Below are 14,601 nucleotides of genomic sequence, written 5' to 3'. Positions count from 1 at the left end.
TTTTGAAATCATGATTCGGCTGCTTGTATAAGTTTTCGAGTTTTTGTTTCTTTCAGGTTACTTTTTCATTTGATTCTATTATTATTATTAGTCTTCTTTATTATCTTCATTTCACTCGAAACTTCTGAATTCCTATAAGTTATACTTTAGGAATAAAAGTTTGTTTTTTTTGTTTTTATTTTGTCTTTGATCCAGTTTTTATATAAATTTTGCTTTTTAGATTTCTTCCTTTCCAATAATATTCTATTTAACCAGTATAACATGTATGATTAAGAACTACAAACCTAAGTTAAATGTAATTTATTAATACTAATATACAAATTAGAGTATAATACCCAAATATGAGAATGCAAAATTTAAATACCAGATCAAGACAATTCATAATCATCAATTTTATTTTTATACTTAAGAACGTTTCTCTTAATTTTGGAAGAATCAACCCAGGTTAAGTAGTCTTCAAGATTTCGAGTAACCAAATAAGCAGGATCAGTAATAACGTTTGGACCAACCCTTACATGTCCACCTTCAATAAAAGTGATAGCATCCTTTATCGTCTGAGCCATCTTAAGACGACACATAACAACCCCTATCCTTCTACGACAGAAAGCTGCCACAGTCACCTTATTTTCTAAATCAGATATCTTTGACTTGGTTGCCAAAATCCCCATATTATATAATTTTTCCAATAATAATTGTTCATGCTTTATTCTAAATGGATCAGTTGGTTGTAACAAAGAAAGCTTATGCGCCAACTTTCTTATTTCACCACAGATTTTATTGTATTTATGATAATCTTCTCTATTCTGGATATAGTAAGTATTCATCACCTGAAGGTCTCGATGACCTTGATCCTGTTTCCAATCGAGGAAATCAACTTTCCTCAATAACTTCTTCTCGTGGTGTTTGAGCTGTCTAACCATTTCCAAGCACTAGATGTATCACTGTTTACTATCTTCAAAGATTCAGAAAAGGTAGTAGTAGGCTGCTCTTCTACTTGAACCTCATCATTGATTTTTTTTTTTTTTTTTTTTTTTTTTTGCAGGTTTGTGAAATTTTTCATTTTTCATTCGTTTTTTGATTTTTTTTTTTTTTTTCATTCGTTCGAATTTTCAAACTGTTCAACAGCTTCAGGACTTTCTTCAAGCAATCATTCGCAAACACCACGTCATGTTCTCCAGGATCGGGTTCACCACCACGCGTGCTTTCAGCACCTCTCGTGGACTAATGTCCAATATCGGGAAAATTCCTGTCAGATTGACCGAAGGAGTCGAATTAAGTACCCAGGCTATCCCCAAAGAATTTTCAAAGACATTCAGAAAAGCCAAGCAGTTGGTCAACCTTGACAACCAAATCACCATCAAAGGTCCATTAGGCGAATTGAAGATCAACGTTCCTAGCTTTGTCAAGATTAGTCAAGAGAACAATGCTGTCAGTGTAGCAGTTGAAAACGAAGAAGACAGAGTGCAAAGAGAAATTTGGGGTACCACCAGAACATTGATTCAAAACCATGTTATAGGAACCTCTGAAGGCCATTTGTCCATCGTTAAATTGGTTGGTACCGGGTTCAGAGCTATATTGGAAGATGAAGCAGATGGCTCGAAGTCCGTCAGTTTAAAACTTGGTTTCCCTTACATACCCAAGCTTGCAATTCCTTCCGAGTTGAAAGTCACTTCTCCTGCTCCTACCAGACTTCTTATTCAAGGTGCCGATAAACAGCAAGTTAAGTTATTTGCTGCAAGAATCAGAGAACTTAAAAAACCTGAACCTTATAAAGGTAAAGGTATTTACGTTGATGATGAAACTCCTAAATTGAAAGAAAAGAGAACCGGTTAGGCACTCTTCTTTCTGTCCCCTCTTCACCTTTTCACTTCATTTTATGATCTCCATTATAGAACTTAAATTACTTCTTGTATATACGTTATAATCATTAAGAAACAGCCCGTACACCAATACTAATGTTTGTTTTTGTAAATCGACACGCCCCTTTTTTCTACCATTTTTTTTTTCCTTTCACTGAGAATTTTCACTTTTTGATGGTTAAAAGACCAAACTACAAGCATTGGAATAGTTGAAATCCACTGGAAAACACAGTATGAATGGTGGAAGTATATGGAGCGCCATTATCCGCAACAGTGGGTTGAAGTCAGGCTTGAAACCTATAATGTTCAAGCGTGGGGCAGCACAAATCACCTCGCTTCATGCCATACCCAGCATCAGAACATCACCACCGGTTAAAAACCACTCTTTAGAAGCATCCAACTTAAGAAAAAGATTATTGGAAAGATGCGGGTTATTAGGGGTCAAAAGAGGTATGATCACCTGGTACACCGATAAAGGAGAACAATTTGGGGCTACTGTTATTGAGATTGATTCCTGTGAAGTCATTGAAAATAAGATTGCAGAAAATGATGGATATGATTCGGTGACTTTGGGTCACATTGATAAATTAAAGAACTTATCACCAAAAGTGTTACCAAAATTCGAGAAAGCAGGAGTTTCTCCTAAAGCCAACATCGGTGAATTTAGAATTAGAGGTAATGAAGGTCATATTCCAGAAGGTACTGAATTAAGGGCAGATCATTTTAAAATTGGTCAATTAGTGGACGTCCGTGGTGTCACCAAGGGTAAAGGTTTTGCTGGTGTTATGAAAAGACACGGTTTCAAAGGTTTAAAAGCCACCCATGGTGTTTCTAAAGCTCATAGATCTGCTGGTTCCACTGGGGCCGGTCAAGACCCTGGTAGAGTTTTACCCGGTAAAAAAATGGCCGGTAGAATGGGTGGTCAACATTGTACTGTTAATAATAACGAAGTTTTACACGTTGACGGTGAAGCTGGTATTCTCATTCTCAAAGGTCAAGTTCCTGGTCCAAACAAGAGTTTTGTCAAGATTACTGATGCCAAAAAGCTTTTCGGACATTCCTTGATTTCTTTAAATAAAGATTAATATTGTATATACATACAGATGTAAATAGTTTAAATATAAACAATAAGTATAACCTACATGTAATATCTCTATCATCGAAAACTTCTGACCTCAGAAGATATCGTTGAAAAAGATAAGTTTGTCTCAAAGAGTCCATTAAAATGTAACTCTCAAACAAAGTGAAAAAAGAAAGGTCCCAAAAATTGGTTAAGCACCATTGAAAAAAGACAATTCCCGGATGGTTCTGGTAAAAGGCAAGAACCATGTACGATTTAGAAATTGATCTTCTGGCGACGAAGAAAGAAAGAAGAAAAGAATGAAAACATTAGTCCAGTAATTGAGTATTTATACTGTCTCATCAGAAGAGAAAAAAAAAAAAAAATTCCAGCGAAAATGGTTACCCGGATACCTGAATGGGTGCAATAATTTAGTCTATTTATTTTAATAGGATACTATTTATAAGATATAATACGGTTTATCTATTTAGTTCTGGTTACGATAGAATTGGTTAAGAATTCTAAAGCACTTCTAGCGTCGGATTCTGGTAACTTACGTAAGTTTTCCAAAGCCTTATTACGGTAATCTTCAGCCATTATTTTAGTTTGTTCTAAACCTTTACATTCTTCAACGGCTTTTCTAGCAATTTCCACATCACCAGGTTGATCAAACTTTCTTGCAATCAAATCACCTAATTCTGGACGTTGTTTCCAAGCAAATAAAACTGGAGCGGTTGCTAAACCTAATTTCAAATCAGCTTGACTTGGTTTACCGAAAACTTTTTCACTTGAAGTATAATCCAACATATCATCGACGATTTGGAAACATAAACCTAAATTACGACCAAAGTCATAACAATTATCGATTATATCATCATGGGCACCACTTAAGATAGCAGCACAACGAGAAGATTTTGACATAAGAGCAGCCGTTTTCAAATAAGTTTTATGTAAATAATATTCAAAAGCAGCTCTAACGTTTGTTTCATGATCAACGTCATTTGGAGCTTTCACTGAATAATCATGTTGTTTAGTTGGAACTTTCCCGGTCATTTTAGGAATTGATTTTTTTTCACCGTCATTGATAACCACATCTTCATTCGAGTTGATCACAGTATTTTTCAATTGCATAAATTCCCCCTCTACTAAATTAGCAATACTGGTTGAAAATAATTCGACAACTTCTGGGTTTCTCAATCTTGCAATTGCAACCGAAGCACGTCCCAATAAAAAATCACCCGCTAAAACTGCCATTTTATTAGTGAAAGCAATATTACCAGTTGGTCTACCACGTCTTGAATCAGATAAATCAACAACATCGTCATGTAATAAAGATGCAGTATGAACCATTTCCACAATTTCTGCTAATCTACGTTGTTTTGGTAAGATCCCATTAACATTTTCAAATTGCGGTAAATCTTCCATGGGTTTTGATAATGGATCCAATATAACTTTTGGATTAATTCCGTGTAATATAGCCAAGGGACTCATTGAATTATCAACAGAATTCCCAGCAATTGAGGTTTGAGGTGGAGTGCCTCTAAAATAAGCTTGGGTATTAACATCTTCAGTATCAATAGGAATACGATCTCTTTTTTCAATTGGTATTTCCAGCAAACATTTAGATAATAATAAAATAATTAATGGTCTAACATTCTTTCCTTCAGCCTCAAAATAGTAGGATGAAACTCGGTTCAATGTTGGATGGCCTGATCCAATCAAATTTGCAATTGACTTGGCTAAATTCGACATTTCATGACTAACTATTGAAAATGGATCGTTAAAGGTCTTGGATGATGTTGGCTGAACCATTTTCTCAGCTGTTTCAAGGGCTGTTCCAAAGGATCCTTGTTTATTTCGATGACATGATAGTTTGATGAACGTTCTATTACATTGTTGTAGTGGCTTATGATATATATGACTGGTTCTTCTAATTGGCTTTATACTTGATCTTAATATCGAACTCATCTTGTAATCTCAATTGGCTTCACCTTGCTAATTCTCTTGCACTATCGATTCTCTAGGCCTTGCTGCTTCTTTTGATCTTGCCGATTCTTCTATACAACAAGTAAACGAATGAAATGAACCTCTTGATCTTGGAAGTAACAAGCAATCTACTAAATGGGTTGAAATTGCACTAAGTCCTTCTCTTTATTTTTTTTTTTTTTTTTTCAATTTTTCATTGCTAGAGTTTTTCCAGTTTTTGTATTTTTTTTTTGCTTTGTGAGGACGAAAACGCCTTTTGCTGTGCCAGTAAGCCAACTTCACCGAAAACCTCCGTACTATGACGTTTATTGTCTCAGTTTGGCTTGTTTACGTCAGATAAACATCTACAAGGACTAATTCTAACCATGTATAATTTAACTATATAAATCTTTCTGGGATTCGTGTAAATTCTTCATAAAGACGTCAGGAGGAGTTAGGGTACCCAAGTTTCTTTCAGCATGTAAGTTTAAAAAGGATAAACCGAATTCAAAACTGGCATTAACCCAGCCAAAGCCTTCTTTTGCAACACCTTTGAAGTCTGCACCTTGATTACCGTATTCAGCATCGACTTTATGGGGAGCTTCAGTTTCGACCACGTTATATTTTTCAACAACAACCCCATTGTAGTCAACGAAAGCACGAATCATCATGAATAACCAACGGTAAACCAAACGGCGAGCGATACCATCAAAGCCATAATTGGATAAGCCAATCCAGGCCAAAATCTGTTGAGGGGCCCACCCGTAAGGATAATCCCATTGACGAGAAGGACGGTGGATACCAATTCCACCACGACTTTTCAAAGTACCACTAACCAAACCACCGAATTCTTCAAATTTTGATAAAGAATGGGTGACTAATTTTTTAGCATGTTCAGTAGTGGCTGCTTTTGACCATAATGGCCAAAAACAAGTAGCTGATTCATAACAGGTTTGTTTCCCAGTAACGACATTATAGTCATAATAAATATTATCATTATCATTCCATAAGTATCTATTAATGTTTTCACGACGATTTTTGGATAATTTATCCCATTTAGAGGGAGTTTCAACAACACCAGTTCTTGGATTCTTCAACTCACCGTGGAAAAAAGTATCAATAATGAAAGAGATATCAACTTCGTATTTATAAAGTAAAGAATTTAAATCAACAGTAGCAAGATGAGCACATTTACCTTCTAATCTATAAGAAGTATCGTGACCGGATTCTCTCACTGCACGATCATGCAAGAAGTATTCATCTAAATCAGGTTCATCAATTTCATGATTATTATATTTTTCGATAAATTCTAATTGACTTAAATTATACTTTTCTCTATAAGGTTTTAAAATAGCGTTGAAATGGGACGGTTCGGTTTCTGGAGGGACCCCAACACCAATTGGATGATAGCAGGATAATTGGGTTTTTTCATCTAATCTTGGTTTACAACACCAAACGGTTTCGTATTCGGTTATTGCAGCCAAAACCGCTCTTTGTAAGAATTCAAGACCGTCATTTAAAGATTCGGGTTGAATTTCAATCCATTTATTGAACACCCTTAAAGCCATATCGGTCAAAAATGGGGGTTGAGAACGGCCCAAATAATAAGAACGATTTGCATTTAGAATCTTCCCATAGTATTTAATTTCATAAATAAACGATTCGGTCATCCCTCTTGCTAAACGTAAATAAGTATGATCATTTGGGGTAGTGTCAACCAATAAACCAATTACAATCATGTAGGAATCCCAACCGTATAATTCATTAAAACGACCACCGGGGACAACATAAGGTTCGAAAATCAATTTCTCGGGATTGTTAGGATCTGGATGAGAAGCCAAAGAAAGCAACCCGGGTTTTTTATTGATTGATTTGATATATTCACCATCAATTTTTTCTGGTAAGTATTGAACATCCAAGGTTATTTGAGGATGATTCTGTTTAATTCTCATGAAGAAATCGTATTGATCCGATCTATCGTGGGGGATATAGATACGAATACTTTCACGATTTTTATGATATTCACCATTTTCATCGGTATATTCTTCAACAATTTTAGTATCTTTTGCTAATTCAACAATGTTATCTTCGGTGATTTCTCTAGTTAAAGCTTTCCAAAATTGAGTACTAATTAATCTTTTCAATCTCTTAACTGGATTTTCACATAAACGATCTTCATCAATGATCAATTGATTTCTACCATAACTTTTAGCAATGGTTAACTCTTGTAATAAATTTGACAACATATAGGTACCTCTAACTGCGGAATTTTTAAACCCATTTGAATTAGCCGTACCTAATTTTAATACTTTTGGTCCAGTATCTTCAATTGTAATTTGATAATTATGATCAGTATCTTCATTTTCCAATAATTCTTTCAAAGTCAAATCAATATCATTTATATAAAATTTCTTGGGTCTAATAATACTATCATCTAAAGAAGCTCTACGGAAAGAAATTGGATTTTTACTTAAGGGATTGGGGAGTTTATCCTTTGCATCATCAAACGGGGAATCTTGATTATAAATTGGAACAATTGAGGGTCTTCTATTTGAGTTCCCATGTTCAACCTGATATGCATGTTGAGATTGTAATATAATATCGTCCGAACTTGGTGAATGTAAGTCAACACTACTAGCATTTAAACTAGTAGGATCACTCTTATCGTCAGGACTATCATCACTTAATAAATCTGATTTTGAGCTTGATTTTGGTTCAAAAACCGAAAATGTTCTTACTCTTCCAAACCTCGAATCCTTTTTAGCGGTTGCTGGATCAGTGTTGATCCCATAATACTTTTCTGGAATATCAAAGGGATCTCCATCACTTGATGCTGAATTCGTTCTATTATGGAAACTCATTGCTGCTGGGGAATATAGTTAATAATTTCAACAATTTGCGAAATCAATCCAATTAATTGATGGGATTTTTAACCCTTGCAAGACAAGAAATCGGATGAAATGGCACTGATCTCCTCAAGATTGGTAACTAGTCATTTAATCTACAAGCAAGTTAATGATGATAGTAGGTTGAGCAGGTGCACGGGTGCACACGACTCGAGGATCCGGGGGCACCCCCGGATCTCCTGTCACGACCCCAACCCTTTTAGCAGCCATTAGAACAAGACGACAAAGAAGACGACAGAGAAGGCGACAGAGAAGGCGACAGGCGACAGAGAAGGCGACAGGCGACAGAGAAGGCGACAGAGAAGGCGACAGAGAAGACGATAGAGAAGACGAACAACAATACGAACAACAATACGAACAACAGAAGATCAAGAGTGAACTGTGCCGGTTGGGGCCTGCAAATATTCAAGTAGCTCTGCCATAGAATGACTTGTGCTAATGCTAATGCAAATTGGAGTAGAAACACCCTGATTCTTCCATCAAAACAATACATTCACTCCACATGGAAGTACCTTCAAGTTATCTATTAGTCGGATTGATTCCCTCGGTTGGCCAGTGGGGATGTACGGAGGTGCTCTCTGGCAATGACGCAATGGCTTGCCGTCACGTGCGGGCGGGCGTGTCCCGCCCACCCCCAATAGGTTGGTGCACGCAGACCCAGTACACCCAGTAACATCTTAGAACCATTATCTTATTAGGAGTATAAGCCATACATTGATATATGTAGCCATACATTGATATATGTAGCCATACATTGATATATATAGCCATACATTGATATATAAGCTATATATACATAACCCTAACAGTAGATCAAACCGTACTTATAAGGTGCTGGGTGAACAACACCCACACACCATTTTGTGGAGAGTAAAACTCCGAGCAGCCCAGGCCTCGGAGTGGACCAGGGAACCGGGTAAGCACCGTAAGCAATCACCGTGTAAGCAATTGGTGTAATTCTGGGGTTCCTGGGAGCCCCGGGGACGCAGGGCCGCGAGGACCAGTGGAAGAGCTTCCCCGGATGCAATTCCTCTGGCCCGATGAGTAGAGCATGAGGATGAAAGATTGAGAGCAGAGTAGAGTAGAGTAGAGTAGCAGAGCAGAGCAGAGCAGAGTAGCAGAGCAGAGCAGAGGAGGGTGGGAGAGTCTGAGGACAGTTGGCTGGAGTGGAATATACTGTTACACAACCATGCGCTAATGAATAATGCAGTTGTAGCCGATTGTAAGAGTTAGGGGAGTCTCCTCCTTTAGGTGATTAGCATCGAAGTTAAGCTTTATATAAATTGACGTATCCCCACCTTTTTCGTTGCTCGTTTTGAAAAACTCATATTTTATACTTTATCTACTTTAGATATATATATACATATACATACTTACTAATTGAATTATTTATACGATGGTTAAGGTTACTGTTTGCGGTGCTGCTGGTGGTATTGGACAACCCCTTTCATTATTATTGAAATTGAATCAAAATGTCGACGAATTGTCACTTTTTGATGTTGTGAATGTTCCAGGGGTTGGTGCTGATTTATCGCATATTTGTTCTGATTCCAAGACCGAATCGTTTGTTCCATCGTCAAAGGAAGACAAGAGTGCTTTGGCCAACTCATTAAAGGGCAGTGATTTGGTTATTATTCCTGCTGGGGTTCCAAGAAAACCGGGGATGACTAGAGATGATTTATTCAATATCAATGCATCAATTGTCCGTGACTTGGCCCAAGGTATTGCTGAAAATGCTCCTAAAGCATTTGTGTTGATTATCTCCAACCCAGTTAACTCGACTGTTCCAATTGTTGCCGAAACTTTGAAGAAGAATGGGGTTTTCAATCCACAAAAATTGTTTGGGGTCACCACTTTGGATATTGTTCGTGCAAACACTTTTATTTCCCAATTGTACGCTAAGGAAACCAAGCCTTCGGATTTCAACATTAACGTCATTGGTGGTCACTCTGGTGAAACCATTGTTCCATTATACTCGTTGGGCAATTCTAAATCGTACTACGAAAAATTATCTCAAGATGACCAAAAGGCCTTAATCCACCGTGTTCAATTTGGTGGGGATGAGGTTGTGCAAGCTAAAAACGGTGCTGGATCCGCCACTTTATCCATGGCTTATGCTGGTTATAGATTGGCCGAATCGATTTTGAAGTCTTTCAAAGAGTCTTCTGTTGTTGAATGTACTTTTTTGAATTTAGACGATTCAATCAAAGGTGCCAAAGAAGCCAAACAATTAATCAACGGGTTGGACTTCTTCAGTTTACCGGTCAAGTTGGGTGTTAACGGGATTGAAGAGGTTCATTACCAAGTTTTGCAACAAATCTCCGATGACGAAAAGAAGTTGTTACAAGTGGCCATTGACCAATTGACCAAAAACATCGAAAAGGGGGTTGCCTTTATTAAAAATTAAGTAACTAAATTATATAACTGATTGTATCACTGCTGTAGACTAAGCACGACATTATAATTCCACTGATCGGTTCCAGTCACCATGGAATATTTGGTGATTTGACCCCATTTCCCAACAAAACTCTTCGAATTCCTCAAGGATGCCGTTGTCCATCACCACGCTGACCCTGACCACCCGTACCCGGTGGCTATTAACCAATTGACTATATGAAAAGTTCACAATCGAACTTCAGCAGACAAGCCGGACAAACCTACAAACCTACAGATACTCTATTGGAAACTAACTAATTTACAAGATTATAAAGAAGAGCAATAAAAAGAAGGATGTGCTACAGAAATGGCTAATAAATAGCCAGAGAGTTACTTGATAGACCGGTAGCATTAGAGGATAGCAGTCCAACTTGGGTAGCAAACCACCTAGTTGATCCTTCATCAAAGAGTATCAAGACTGTAAGCCCTGTTTTGCATCCATTCCGAGTCCATCGCACCTCAACAAGGTTTGTATTGGAGGGCTTGTCTGATCGATGTTATACTGATCTAATGATGTACTTATGCATGTTATACTGATCTAATGATGTACTTATGCATGTTATACTGATCTAATGATGTACTTTTGCATGTTATACTGATATAATTATATGTTATACTGATATACTGATATAATGATGTACTGATATAGCGGTGTACCGGATTCTTATTGGTGCTCATGATCGGCCTACAATCTGACCCATTGGCCTGCAACTCTGGCCCACAGGTCCACAGGTCCACACTCTGGCCCAATGAACTTACTGGAGTCGTTCGCTATGAGATCTCGAATCTTCTCAAAGGAGTTCTCAAAAAAAAAAAAACATGAAAGAAACAGAGAGAAAAAACAGGAGAAAGGAAAAAAACAACTACTTGTTAATCATCGCTGAATACATCAATACGATTACTTAATAGTTGAACTTTTGGAAATTAGCTCGTTGGGATCATGGAATCAATTCTCGATTTTTCTAAAGAGCTTGATGTTACGTTGTTTGATCAAGTTGTGGATTCCTTTTTCAAAGGATCGGGTAATGATCAACAACAAGCACAATTAGTATTGAATCAATTTCAAGAACACCCAGACTCATGGCAAAGATCGGATCAAATTTTATCGAGCTCGAATAATTCACAATCCAAGTATATTGCATTATCATGTTTAAATAAATTAATTCAATACCGTTGGAAAACAATTCCAGAAAATGAACGATTAGGAATTAGAAATTTTATTGTTAATATGATTATTGCATTATGTGAAAATGATTCAATTTTTGAAAATGAAAGAGCTCTTATTAATAAAATTGATTTAACTTTGGTTAGTATTTTGAAACAAGAATGGCCTCATAATTGGCCCAAATTTATTCCAGAAATTGTTTCAAGTTCAAGATCGAGTTTTAACGTTTGTGAAAATAATATGATTATATTGAAATTATTAAGTGAAGAAGTTTTTGATTATGGTCAAGATCAATTAACCCAAGCAAAAGTTAAAACTTTAAAATTAAGTATGAAGGCAGAATTTGAAGAAATTTTTAAATTATGTTATGAAGTTTTAGATAAAACGGGCAAACCTTCTTTAATTATTGCTACTTTAAATGCTTTATTGAAATATATTCAATGGATTCCATTAAATTATATTTTTCAAACTGATTTAATTGATTTATTATCTTCAAAATTTTTAGCTGCTGTTGATACTAGAGCAATAACTTTAAAATGTTTAACTGAAGTTGCTAGTTTATCAAATCCTGAAAATGAGGAACAATTTATTATTTTATTTAAAAATTCAATGGAACAAATTGTTCAAATTATACCTCCAACAACTGATTTAAAAGATTCTTATTCAGTGGCAAACTCAAATGATCAATCTTTTTTACAAGATTTAGCAATGTATTTATGTACATTTTTATCAAATCATTTAATACCTTTAGAAAAAAATGAAAATTTAAGAGATTTATTATTAACCTCGCTTAATTATCTTATTCAATTATCAAGAATTGATGAGCGAGAATTGTTCAAAACTTGTTTAGATTATTGGAATATTTTTGTCTCTGGTTTATTTGAAGAAATTCAAAAATTACCTCAAAATGAATTAAGTCCAATGTTACAATTAACTTATTCTTCTAGTATTGGTAGATCAATTAGTGGTGCTCCAGATCCTGCACAATTAGCTAAATTTCCCTTAAGAGCTCATTTATATTCTTCAATTTTATCAAAATTAAGATTAATTATTATTGAAAATATGGCTAGACCCGAAGAAGTTTTAATTGTCGAAAATGATGAAGGGGAAATTGTTCGTGAATTTGTTAAAGAAAGTGATACTATTCAATTATATAAATCTTTAAGAGAAGTTTTGGTTTACTTAACTCATTTAGATGTTATTGATACTCAACAAATCATGAATGAAAAATTAGCTAGACAAATTGATGAAAGTGAATGGTCATGGCAAAATATTAATACCTTGTGTTGGGCAATTGGTTCAATTTCTGGTACTATGAATGAAGATATGGAGAAAAAATTTTTGGTTTCTGTTATTAAAGATTTATTAAGTTTAACTGAAATGAAACGTGGTAAAGATAATAAAGCAGTTGTTGCTTCAAATATTATGTATATTGTTGGTCAATATCCTCGTTTCTTAAAAGCCCATTGGAAATTTTTGAAGACTGTTGTCAATAAATTATTTGAATTTATGCATGAAACCCACGAAGGGGTTCAAGATATGGCTTGTGATACTTTTATCAAAATTACTCTTAAATGTAAAAAACATTTTGTTGTTACTCAACCTCAAGAAACTGAAGCTTTCATTCATGAAATTATTAATAATATTCAACAAATCACTGAAGACTTACAACCTCAACAAGTTCATACTTTTTATGAAGCTTGTGGTATAATAGTTAGTGCTGAAACTTCTAAAAATTCAAGAGATAAATTATTAGCTGATTTAATGGAATTACCAAATATCGCTTGGAAACAAATTATTCAACAAGCTGGTCAAGATCCAGAATTATTAACTAATACTGATACTGTTAAAATCATTGCTAATATCATTAAAACTAATGTTTCAGTTTGTAAAGCCTTAGGTCCAGGATTTTATTCTCAATTAGGTTTAATGTATGTTGATATGTTATCATTATATAAAGCAGTTTCTACCATGATTTCAGATTTAGTTGCTCAAAATGGATTGATTGCTACTAAAACACCAAAAGTTAGAAGTTTAAGAACAATTAAAAAGGAAATTTTGAAAATGATTGAAACTTATATTAATAAAGCTGATAATTTAGAAGAAATTGTTAGAGACTTAGCCCAACCTTTATTTGCAGCAGTTTTAGAAGATTATAGATCCAATGTTCCTGATGCTAGAGATGCAGAAGTTTTAAATTGTATGACTGCTCTTGTTTCAAAAGTTGGTCATATGATACCGGATGGAGTTGTTTTAGTTTTACAAAATGTTTTTGAATGTACTTTAGATATGATTAAAAATGATTTTGTTGAATATCCTGAACATAGAGTTGAATTTTATAAATTATTAAAAGAAATTAATTCAAGATCTTTTTCGGCTTTATTACAATTATCAGGAGATGCATTCCAATCATTAATCAATGCTGCATTATGGGCTTTCAAACATAACAATCGTGATGTTGAAGATAATGGATTATCACTTACTATAGATTTAATTGAAAATGTTGAAAAATTAGGTGATACTCCTTTTACAAAAGCATTTTATGAAAATTTTTATTTACAAATTTTGTCAGATACTTTTTATGTTTTAACCCAACCAGATCATAAATCTGGTTTCAGATACCAAGCTCAATTATTAGCTCAATTAATTCATTTAGTTGAAGATAATATTATTAAATATCCATTATATTCTTCTGATCAAGCTCCTCAAGGTACTTCAAATTCACATTATTTAAAACAGTTTTTAGCAAACTTATTATCTTCAGCCTTTGATAATTTACAAGAAGACCAATTGGTTAATTTCTTAAATGTTTTGGTTTCGGTTTACAAAGATTTAAATAAATTTAGAAGTGTTTTAAGAGATTTCTTAGTTCAAATTAAAGAGTTTGGCGGTGATCCAACCGATTACTTATTTGCAGAAGATAAAGAAATTGAAAAACAAGAACAATTTAAACTTCAAAGACAAAAAGATTTACAAGTTGGTGGTTTGGTTAAACCTTCTGAAATGGATGATTAATTAATCACCTTCCCCTTCATTACAGCAACTAATTGTTCCATATCCTAATGCTGTTCTATCATGCGTGTATCATAATATCTGTTCGTGTTTGCTTGTCTTTTCTTCTTACTACCTAAGTATATCTGATATATAAACACCGGGCTTTCACCGGGTTTTCATTACTTCAGACTGTAACATTATAAAGATTGTAATATT

The 14,601-nt window shown here is 34.9% G+C and overlaps 7 protein-coding genes across 7 annotated transcripts; 4 read left to right on the top strand and 3 right to left on the bottom strand.

The window, feature by feature from the left end:
- Positions 1-334: 334 nt before the first annotated feature.
- Positions 335-988, bottom strand: HYPBUDRAFT_151908 (snoRNA-binding rRNA-processing protein). Its single transcript, XM_020220748.1, has one exon. It carries the CDS (start codon positions 918-920, stop codon positions 369-371), a length of 552 nt encoding a protein of 183 aa, XP_020077505.1. The 5' UTR covers positions 921-988; the 3' UTR covers positions 335-368.
- Positions 989-1,137: 149 nt separating this feature from the next.
- Positions 1,138-1,942, top strand: MRPL6 (mitochondrial 54S ribosomal protein uL6m). The gene has a single exon (XM_020220747.1). It carries the CDS (start codon positions 1,168-1,170, stop codon positions 1,831-1,833), a length of 666 nt encoding a protein of 221 aa, XP_020077504.1. The 5' UTR covers positions 1,138-1,167; the 3' UTR covers positions 1,834-1,942.
- A 192-nt stretch (positions 1,943-2,134) lies between these two features.
- On the top strand, positions 2,135-2,981 carry HYPBUDRAFT_119630 (mitochondrial 54S ribosomal protein uL3m). The gene has a single exon (XM_020219223.1). It carries the CDS (start codon positions 2,162-2,164, stop codon positions 2,942-2,944), a length of 783 nt encoding a protein of 260 aa, XP_020077503.1. The 5' UTR covers positions 2,135-2,161; the 3' UTR covers positions 2,945-2,981.
- A 362-nt stretch (positions 2,982-3,343) lies between these two features.
- HYPBUDRAFT_151905 (trans-hexaprenyltranstransferase) lies at positions 3,344-5,065 on the bottom strand. The gene has a single exon (XM_020220746.1). The coding sequence runs from the start codon at positions 4,729-4,731 to the stop codon at positions 3,403-3,405; it is 1,329 nt and encodes a 442-aa protein (XP_020077502.1). The 5' UTR covers positions 4,732-5,065; the 3' UTR covers positions 3,344-3,402.
- Positions 5,066-5,279: 214 nt separating this feature from the next.
- On the bottom strand, positions 5,280-7,745 carry NTH1 (alpha,alpha-trehalase NTH1; the record flags this gene model as incomplete). The annotated part of the gene is made up of 1 exon (XM_020218366.1): positions 5,280-7,745. The coding sequence occupies one exon, from the start codon at positions 7,743-7,745 to the stop codon at positions 5,280-5,282; it is 2,466 nt and encodes an 821-aa protein (XP_020077501.1).
- Positions 7,746-9,186: 1,441 nt separating this feature from the next.
- MDH1 (malate dehydrogenase) lies at positions 9,187-10,197 on the top strand (the record flags this gene model as incomplete). Its single annotated transcript, XM_020222125.1, has 1 exon — positions 9,187-10,197. One exon carries the CDS (start codon positions 9,187-9,189, stop codon positions 10,195-10,197), a length of 1,011 nt encoding a protein of 336 aa, XP_020077500.1.
- Positions 10,198-11,105: 908 nt separating this feature from the next.
- Positions 11,106-14,567, top strand: CRM1 (exportin). Its single transcript, XM_020223218.1, has one exon. It carries the CDS (start codon positions 11,167-11,169, stop codon positions 14,404-14,406), a length of 3,240 nt encoding a protein of 1,079 aa, XP_020077499.1. The 5' UTR covers positions 11,106-11,166; the 3' UTR covers positions 14,407-14,567.
- Positions 14,568-14,601: the final 34 nt, after the last annotated feature.

This window comes from Hyphopichia burtonii (assembly GCF_001661395.1).
Source record: "Hyphopichia burtonii NRRL Y-1933 unplaced genomic scaffold HYPBUscaffold_2, whole genome shotgun sequence".
Taxonomy (NCBI): Eukaryota; Fungi; Ascomycota; class Pichiomycetes; order Serinales; family Debaryomycetaceae; genus Hyphopichia; species Hyphopichia burtonii.
This window is presented reverse-complemented; position numbering and strand designations above follow the sequence as displayed.